The sequence below is a fragment of the Benincasa hispida genome, chromosome 3 (genome assembly GCF_027475165.1).
Source record: "Benincasa hispida cultivar pf3 chromosome 3, pf3_genome.v1.1, whole genome shotgun sequence".
Lineage (NCBI taxonomy): Eukaryota > Viridiplantae > Streptophyta > Magnoliopsida > Cucurbitales > Cucurbitaceae > Benincasa > Benincasa hispida.
This window is the reverse complement of record NC_143480.1, coordinates 22878906-22888652: the sequence shown is the minus strand read 5'-3', so window position 1 is coordinate 22888652 and position 9747 is coordinate 22878906. Positions and strand designations below refer to the sequence as shown.

Here is a 9747-nt window from a genome sequence, read left to right as displayed (position 1 = left end):
GCCGCTAGACATGCATGAGTCGACAGGTCCACATTCATGTTATTTTTCCATGTTTGACGGTGTGCCCACGGGCTGCTAGACATGAGTGAATTGACAGGTTCACGTTCATATTATTTTTCATGTTTGACGGTGTACCTATGAGCCGCTAGACATGCTTGTCAAGACAAGACAATACATCCTTTGGTTTCTTTTCATCATCTAAAATATGTTTGAACCATGGGCCCATCATTCTCTAATTGTGGATGCATAGCCTGATCCAGATAATGAGATCACTTATGGAATATTTTTATACTCAACATTTTTTAATTTATTTTTTTCAGGTAAGGATAGGAACGGACCGACGGGTGACGAGATGAACATGTGATCATGCCATATGGGACATGTAAATCGCTTCCGCTCAGTTTATATTTTCATGTTATTTAAAAGTTGATTTGAAACTCGATATTGGTCAAAATTTTATCTGTTTAAGTTTTTTTTCCTTCATTATTTTAGGGGCCCTGAACAAAGGTTTTACTTATTTGTTATTTATTTTGGAAAACCGTCTTTATTATTTTAATGAAATTTATTTTCTTCAATGGTCAAAATGTTTTGAAGGTAAATGTGTAATTATGAGTAACGACCGTTATCAGAGTACTCAAAAGGTCGGGTCATTACAACCTATCTCAAATTTATTTTCTCACATTTATTTCAAATTTTAATTGGTTCAATATTATTTAAAAATATTTTATATAAAAATTTAGATTAAAAAAATAATTTCAATTTAAATCATAAATATTTTCAAATAACAATATTATAATGAATTATAAATTAAATATGAATAGAAAAATAATTGAACGGATGATCTACTTTTATTCATATAACTAAATTAAATAAACTTAGTATTAATTTTCTAAACATTGTTACTAGTTTTTTCTAATTTAAAATTAAACTTCACAAAACACTACTTTACTTCTTTTTACCGTTGTTTTTTCTAAAATCACAACTATCAATAATTATTTTAAAAGTTACAACAATCTCAAACTAAATCTTAGATATATTTTCCACTTTAATCATTTTTATGCTCTTATCAAATTATCCAATCATATTTGCTATATGTTAAACTGTTCTTATTTTTCTAAAAAAATATTTGTTGGTTTTTTAACGAATGATTAGAGTGAGATGCACAAAATAAATGTATCCGAAGATGCACCAGAGTATTGCTCTTTATTTTATTTTATTAAAAAGCCTCTTTATTTTATTTTATTTTAAAAGCCTTTTTCAAATGAATTTTTAAGACATTTAAAAGGTTATAACAAATTTACAACGTTTCAAATACATATATATTTTTTAAGGTGTGTTATGTAGTGGATGAAAAAGTAAAGTCATGAAGTTGTATTTCAATATGTGATATATTTAATAAAAGCTGTAAGAATGAGTATACTTTTCTTTAGTTAAGGGTCAAATAAAGATTGTTTATTCATACAATACATATTGATTGTTTGCGGTTTATATTTTAAATTTGTTCATAATTTAATTGGTTAAACTATATATTTTTAATGAAGAGGTTAGAGCTTAAACGACCCTTCATTTTTTCTCCCATCCCAACAAACATATTTCTTTTTTTCCTTAAAGTTGTCATGGACAACATCTTAAAACCAAAATGGATAATTTTTTTTTTCTTTGTATTAAAAATGTTTTTGGAGGTGTTTGGGGAGAAGTAAGAAGTTATGAAGTCAAGGGAGTTGTGAACTCTTGATAATATATAAAATTGATTTTTTTTAGTTGTGGGACCCACCAACTAACTCTTTGAGCCAAACAAGGAGTGAGGTTCACAAACTCCTACTTCTCTACTCGTAGATCTCAACTCCTTGAGCCAAATACACCATACATATTATTTTAAGATCTAACTGGACCTTGTTAGTTAATGTAAAATTTTAAAGTTATATAGATCAAGTTGAAAGTAGAATTGAAATACAAAAACTAAATTGAAACACTTGAAAATTTGAAGATTAACCTAAAATCAAATACAAATTATAGAGACCAATAAAAACCAACATCAAATTACACGGCTAAAATAGAACTAAATTGTAAACTAAACAAACCAAATTCAAATCAAGTTTAAGTAGGACAATATCATTAACTTAATGCTAAACATGTATATCACAACTTGAAGTTTAATTTTGGTTTAATTACACTACAAATCTAGTCCTTAATTTATTTTATTTGCTCATTTAGTAGACACTTCTTTTTTCTTTAAGATTCACAAATATATTAGATATTAAAAATATAAAATTGCTGAAGATTTTTTTTCTTTTCTTTTTTTGTGCAAAGGTAAATACCTTCTATTAGAAAATAGCTAAATTGTTGAAGATTTAATAGTAATAACTGAAAGTTCTAGGGACTCATATAAGACATAATTAAAAGTGAAAAAATCTATTAAATTCTACACAAAACTAACGACCCATTTGCTAATAATTTAATTTTTAGTTTTTTGTTTTGAAAATTGAAGTTTAAACTCTCAAATTTCTTTTTTTATTATCTATTTTTTACCAATTATTTAAAAATTTAATTTAATTTTAAAAACTAAAAATAATAGTTTTGGACTTAAAAGAAAAAGATATAAATTATTATAAAAAGCAAGAGGAAATAGGCTTAATTTTTGTCTAATAAAAAATGAAAAACGAAATGATTATTAAAAGAGGGTGAATAATTGAAACTTGTGATTAAACCAGAGAATGAACGAGTGTTGTGTAATTTTCATATTGGTTTTAGAAGAAGAAGAAAAGAGGAAAATGAAGAGAAAAAGATAAGGAAGGAAGGAAGGAGGAGGAGAAAACGGGTTGGAACAAAAGAATCTACTTTTCCTTTTCTTTTTCAGTGCGACAAAATAATAAAAACAGAGCAGAAAAAAAGGGGAAGAAAAAAGGAGGGAAATTGAGAGAAATGAGATGATGAAAGAGGAGAAGGGAAGAGAAGGGGTCGTTTTCTGGTATAACAGTGCTTTGTTGTTTACTTTCTCTGAACATATTCACACAAAGACGAAATTGATAGGGGCGACTCAGCTTATTGTAGTCGCCCAAGGGAGCAACAAAGTTATGCCTGTCAGATTAGCGTGCAAGTTTTTTTGTTCAAAACCAAACAGTGGGGGCCTCATGCGTCTCTTCCCTTCTCAAAAACCCGATTTCCATTTCCATTTCCATTAACCCAATTCAGGGTTTTGAGTAATTTCTCCTTCTCCAAAGATGTCTCGGTGGTGGGGGCGGCGGTGCTGATTCAGAGGGAGAAGGGGTTCCCGTGAGAGAGATAAAGAGAACATTCTGAGGTTGGCCTTTTGTGTTTGTGTAGCTGTGGTGGCTGTCAAAGATGAGGCACAGCTCATTTTTTTTATGGGTGCCCCTTTATCTTTAACTTTACCTTTACTTTTTGCTGTTTTCTTTCTTTCTTGTCTCTGTGGGGTTCTTTCAGGATATCAATGCTTGCTTCTATCAACATTGTTTCTGATTGTTGTGCCCATTGATATTTGATTCTTCGTGTTTGCCAAACCACTTCTCGTCTTTCGTCCTTTTTTAGGTACTCTTGAGTCTTGCATTTCTTTAACTTTTATCTTCTTACTGTTGTATTCTTCCCTTTTTCTCTATGCTCTTCTTTTTACTTACATCCCTCTGTTTGCTTTCCTCTGCTTCGTTTCTTCTTTCTGGCCTACCCCATTTTCTCCTTTTGTTTTCTTTTCCATATATTTTCCCAATCGACCCACCTTCTTTTGCTCTCACTTGTTTGGCAACTCTTCGTTATTCCGTGTCTTCCATTAATTGAACCTGTGAAATATCTTGATTCGACGAATTTTCAAAAGGTTTAATAAAAGGATCCATGTGATCCTCTTGATTTATTCTTCCCAATTTTAATTCGAGTCCTCAATTCAAACAACCTGGGTCTGCGTGTGGCTAATCTGGAAACTTATATTCTCAACTTACAATGGATGTTTGTATTTGCAGTTTCAGGTATTGAGCTTTCAAATCCAACTGGGGAAGGTGAGAAACAGCTCGAGGAAGACAGTGGACTGGGAATTTTGAGTTGTGAGAATCTGCAGACTGGAGAAGATTTTTGGTGTTTGACCCATTGGAAAGGAAAGGAAAAAGTAAAATACAAACCCAAGAAGGGCAGACAAAATCTAGAAGGAAGGATAAACAAATAAGGGAAAGGACGGTGGTGTCAGGTATTAGCAAGTGGGGGTGTCTCTAGCTTTGCGAATTATATACGTTTTAAGAGTGTTTTCTTAGTAATGTCACACCCATTCGACCCTCTATCCCCGGGGTCCTTGGGAAGTGTTACTCTTTGAGGAAGCAATCTCTTGTTTACAACTTTTTCCAGTTTCAGGGCTGTGTTTCTTTGATTAAATTACGAAAACCCCACTCTTTTTCTCCTTTGTTTGTTGAAAAGATTCGGTCACACTAGGAAAAAAGACCCCCAGATTTGCTAACTAACCCCCTTTATATCTTCACCATAAAAGATCCAGTCAATTTTTAGCCTTTCATCCCTCTCCTTTGGTTTGTCTTCTACTTCCTTGGATATATTCTTTCTGGGTTTGTTGTGGATTGACATAAATATTCTTGAAGAAGAGAAAGAAAACAGATACTCAGATCCATTTTCTTGACCAAGAACATGAAGTTTATGAAACTTGGATCCAAGCCTGATGCATTTCAGACTGATGGAGATAAAATTAGGTGAGACATATTTCCTTCTCAGTTCCCATTGATGTGCTTTTTGTTCTCCATCCCCCATCCTTGTGCTGCAGGTTTTTGTTGGATGCCATTGAATGTTATATTGAAACAGACTGTTCATGTTGTAATGAGTTTATGTTCATCACATAAATGCAATTGCCACTTTCATGAACTAGACACCAGAGGAACTTCTGGCGTTGATTTTTTGTTTTTTTTGTTTTTTTGTTTTGTGTGTGTGTGTGTTTGGTAATTCCAATTAATTTTGGATGGATAAGTGAAAACAGAGTCTATCTGAGGGCCAAAATCGAACCTTATACCTGGTAAATTAGGCCTTCAATTTTATTGTATTCAACTTGTAAGCTCTTTATCACTGGCTAGTGAATGATCTGTGAATTGACACTATCAAATTGGTGAAGGTCCAAATCTTTTAACTCAATGTTGGATTCTTTTGATTGCTTGATTTTACATTCCTTGGAATTTGATAAAAATGATATTGATTTTCTTTCCATTGAGATTGATCCAGGATTTCCTAACTTGTTTCAGTGAGATTTGAGCAATCCTTGTTTCTTTCAGGTATGTAGCAACCGAGTTGTCTACTGATATCGTTGTCAATGTCGGAGACGTGAAGTTTTATTTGCATAAGGTATGGATCTGGTTCATATTTATTTCAGAGGCAGTGATATTATTGCATAATCTAGTCATTGAAGAGTATTACAGATTCAAGGTCCACCCTATCCAGTGCATTTATTGTATATGTTTGGATGAAAGCCAGAATTTCAACTTGTGGGAGCACTTGCAGATGACAAAATCTAGATTCATTTATTGAACTAGATTGTTTTGTTCTTATTAAATGTTTCTTAAAAAATAACCTGAACAATTCAAAACATATGCCAAGTAAATGATACTCTTGGATAATATTCATTAATTGAACCTGAAATCTTTTTTTCTAGATATGACTTTTTTATGTTTTGTGCAATTAGTTCTTCAGATGACAGCTTCATGAGAAATTACCATTTTCCTTTAATAAGCTTCAGAAACACTTTATTCTACAGTGAGTTTTGAATTTTAGTAATTAAATTTAGTTAAGTGTTGCAATCTTAACTTTAAACTTGAAAGAGTACTAATAAATCATTCTCATATGCTTTAAATGTATATAACATACGAATGGTACAAAATGGATACAATCTCCAAGAAAAATAACATTGTAGTTGTAGCTAAATTTTTGTCAACATTTGTGAATTATCACAAAGTTATTTCATAGTTAATTTGTACATTAATCAGACTTGAAATTATTGAAATGAGTGACTTTATGGAGATCATTACTCTGTTTTTCTGTTAAAATTAGTGGGTGAATTAACAAAAACTTAATAGAGGCTAGAATTTGTAACATTTAACTAAGTCTAGGGTTCAAAAAATTTGAAAACATAGTATGAAATTTGATACAAAAAGACGGGTTCAGTGGTAAAAATTGATTTTTTCCCTTGAATTTAAAATTCTTTGTTGATTTATATGATAAGTTTATTATTTAATGTCTAAAAACCCTTCTTTATTGTCCATATTCCAATCTTAGAAAATCTTGAAAGTTTTAGCAGATTAACGTTTGCACTTTTATGTGAAAATTTTGTATTGTTTCGCAACAAAAGTTGAACAAAGATTAAAAATAAAAGACTAGGTATTGTTCACACTTCTTAACAGGACAAACATAATGTAAGTTTATGATTTGAACCTGTATAAATATAATTATTCGATGTACATTACAGGTACGAATTACTTCTTTTTAAGTAATTAATTGCTTGTAGTATTTGAGAACTGACTTCTCATTCCTATGAGCGCTAGGACATGGATTTAGAAACTCAAAAGTTACCTTCTCAGAGCAGAAAGAATTTAGTATTTGTTTTTAGAAGCTGTACTAATCCTGTGTAGCATTTTCATTTTTGTAGTTTCCACTTCTGTCGAAAAGTGCCCGATTGCAAAAGTTAGTCACTCTGTCAAATGAAGAAAATAGCGATGAGATCCATATCCTGGATATACCTGGCGGAGCCGCTGCTTTTGAAATTTGTGCAAAATTCTGCTATGGTATGATCGTCACTCTCAACGCATACAATGTCATTGCTGCTAGATGTGCAGCTGAATATCTCGAGATGTATGAAACCATTGAGAAAGGGAATCTCATCTACAAGATTGAAGTCTTTCTCAACTCGAGCATCTTTAGAAGCTGGAAGGACTCAATAATTGTTCTTCAGACAACTAAATCTCTTCTTCCATGGTCTGAGGAACTTAAGGTGGTCAGTCACTGCCTTGATTCTATAGCTTCCAAGGCCTGCATCGATACTTCAAAGGTTGAATGGTCATATACCTATAATCGAAAGAAGCTTCCATCCGAAAATGGGGACGATTCTCATTGGAACGGTGTAAGAACACAAAAACTTGTTCCAAAGGACTGGTGGGTTGAAGATCTCTGTGAGCTTCAAGTTGACTTATACAAGCGAGCAATAATGACGATTAAGACGAGGGGCAGAATCAGTGGTGATGTAATTGGGGAAGCTTTGAAAGCATATGCTTCGAGGAGGTTACCCGGATTTTCTAAAGGTATGGTCCAGGGTGGTGATATTGCAAAAAATAGACTACTGGTGGACACAATAGTGCAGCTACTTCCCTCAGGGAAAGGGGAAGTCTCCTGTAATTTCTTGCTTAAGTTGTTAAAAGCGGTAATTCTGCTAGATTGTGGAGAGATGGGAAGAATTGAACTTATGAAAAGAATTGGTCAACAGCTTGATGAGGCCACAGTGGCTGATCTTCTGATTCGAGCTCCCCCCGGTGAAACAACTATTTACGATGTTGATATGGTACAAAACCTTGTCGAGGAGTTTGTGACGCAGGTCCAGAATGTCCACACTGATCTTCACATGGAGAATGAGTATCATGAGATTAGAAGTCCCAAGTTTATTTCTGATGCTTCCAAGTTGATGGTCGCAAAACTGGTTGATGGCTATCTTGCTGAAGTTGCTCGTGATCCTAACTTGCCCCTATCAAAATTTCTAGGCCTTGCTGAATCAGTATCAAACTTCTCCAGACCATCTCATGATGGACTATACCGAGCCATCGATATGTATATGAAGGTATTTTGTACATCTGTTTTAGTTCAAGCAAATAGATTATATTATAGTCTGAACAACCTTAATATATATTTGACTTTGCATCACTACAGGAACACCCTGGAATCAGCAAGAGCGAGCGTAAGAAAATATGTCGATTGATGGACTGTAGAAAATTGTCCCCCGATGCGTGTTTGCATGCAGTGCAAAACGAGCGGCTTCCCTTGCGTGTCGTTGTCCAGGTCCTCTTCTTTGAACAAATGAGAGCCTCAGCAGCATCAGCTGGTGACAGCACGCCTGATCTACCGGGTTCGATTAGGGCTTTACTACCAGGAAGTGGATCTCATGGAAGCTCAAGGTCCACTACAACAAACACGGAGGACGACTGGGATGCCATACCAACTATTGAAGAAATTAGGGCGTTAAAAGGGGAGCTTGCTGCTCTAAAACTAGGAAATGGCGACAGAAATGGAAGTGATATTGCTAAAAACAACGCCGAGAAGGTCTCAGGGAATAAAATGAAGGGCATGCTCATATCAAAGAAGATCTTCTCGAAACTCTGGTCGAACAAAGACAGAAATGGAGAGATCAGCAGCTCTGAGACATCAGAAAGCCCGGGTTCTTCAAACGCAGAGGAAAGTAAATCAACCCCCTCGAGAAGCCAGAGGCATTCAATATCTTAATTCAAACATGGTCTACAAAATGTAGTGATTGTTTTTGGCTGGCAATCTGTAAAATTTTTCTCACTCTTTTGACAGTTAGAAGAACAAGTAGAATCCGCTGACATATTCCACCATGACAAAGGAGAATTTGGTCGTATGCTGTGAATGTAAAAGCTCCTGGGTCTCTGTTTTTACTTACACCTGAATTCATGTAGGAATTATTGGTCTGTATGTTTTCTTTTTGTTTTATGGGTCCTTCAGTTATATTTTTGTTGTACCATAAAATCAGAAATAACGTTGTGAAGAATGCCAGAGACTGCTTCATGACAATTTTGAGTGGTGGTGTACGCTGGTCCTCTTCTTTTCTACTAATTTATATGATAACATTACACAAGAAAATTCCCTCAACGACCGTCATGATATGCTTTGGACAGTATAACATTAGGCAGACTAATGTAATGTCTAAATTGATAAAATGGATAGGTGATCTTTTTTTCATGTTCACATTTGTTATGTTGCATCATTTAAAAGAAAGTTGCTACACTAGGTGAATGTGTAAAAACTATTACATATTTTCCGTAACTTTGATACATATAAAAGAATATTGTGACATTTCAGTTCTAACATCTTTAAATTTATCATATTTAATATATCAAAATGGATGATTTCATCATTTATAGCCAAAAGGAATAGTGATGAGAGGTTTTTCAAACCAAAAGAGAGATTTTTTTAAATCTATTTCTAACTTCAAACTAGTCTTTTTATAGTAGTGTATTTTTTTAAAGTGAAATTCTTCCTTTGTTTTTTTCTTTTCCATTCACTGGAATCTCTTTCATTTCATCGATTTTGTTTGGATTCTCTAGGGAAGAAGAAATATCTTCCTCGGTGGATTCCTCTTGTTCCTATTTAGTCTCATTCGCAAGTGGTTTCTATTTCTACGTATGTTTCTTTCTTGTTTTCTCTTCATTTCTTTTCTCTTCTTAGTAATAATGTGTGACAAGATTTGCCCAAATACTAGATACTAGTAATAAATAAGAGAATAGTAAATATTCGCGCCATATAATTTCTCAATTCTAACACAAGATATTTATTAGATCGAATAGAGTTATTTATCCAGACTAACACCAATCTAACCATTTGACTTTACGAAGTTCAATATTAATCAAAATAGTCAACATTTCTATATTTTGATGCAATAATAAAGATGTTATTTATAACAAGTAGGGAAGTTAATTGAACATGAATAGCAAACCTGATTATTAAGAAATATTTGGAAGGAAAAAAGAGAAGGAT

The 9747-nt window shown here is 33.3% G+C and overlaps 1 protein-coding gene across 5 annotated transcripts; it reads left to right on the top strand.

Annotated features, from left to right (window-relative positions):
• Window positions 1–2717: 2717 nt before the first annotated feature.
• On the top strand, window positions 2718–8784 carry LOC120073020 (phototropic-responsive NPH3 family protein NPY4-like). Of its 5 annotated transcripts, XM_039025577.2 has the most exons (6): window positions 2942–3301; window positions 3445–3549; window positions 3972–4700; window positions 5271–5340; window positions 6638–7816; window positions 7906–8784. In XM_039025577.2, the coding sequence occupies exons 3-6, from the start codon at window positions 4639–4641 to the stop codon at window positions 8473–8475; spliced, it is 1881 nt and encodes a 626-aa protein (XP_038881505.1). In that variant the 5' UTR covers window positions 2942–3301; window positions 3445–3549; window positions 3972–4638; the 3' UTR covers window positions 8476–8784. The 5 variants fall into 5 exon arrangements, with proteins under 5 accessions (XP_038881501.1, XP_038881504.1, XP_038881505.1 ...); XM_039025573.2 differs by lacking the exon at window positions 3445–3549 and having other exon boundaries at window positions 2718–3369; XM_039025576.2 differs by lacking the exon at window positions 3445–3549 and having other exon boundaries at window positions 2739–3301.
• Window positions 8785–9747: the final 963 nt, after the last annotated feature.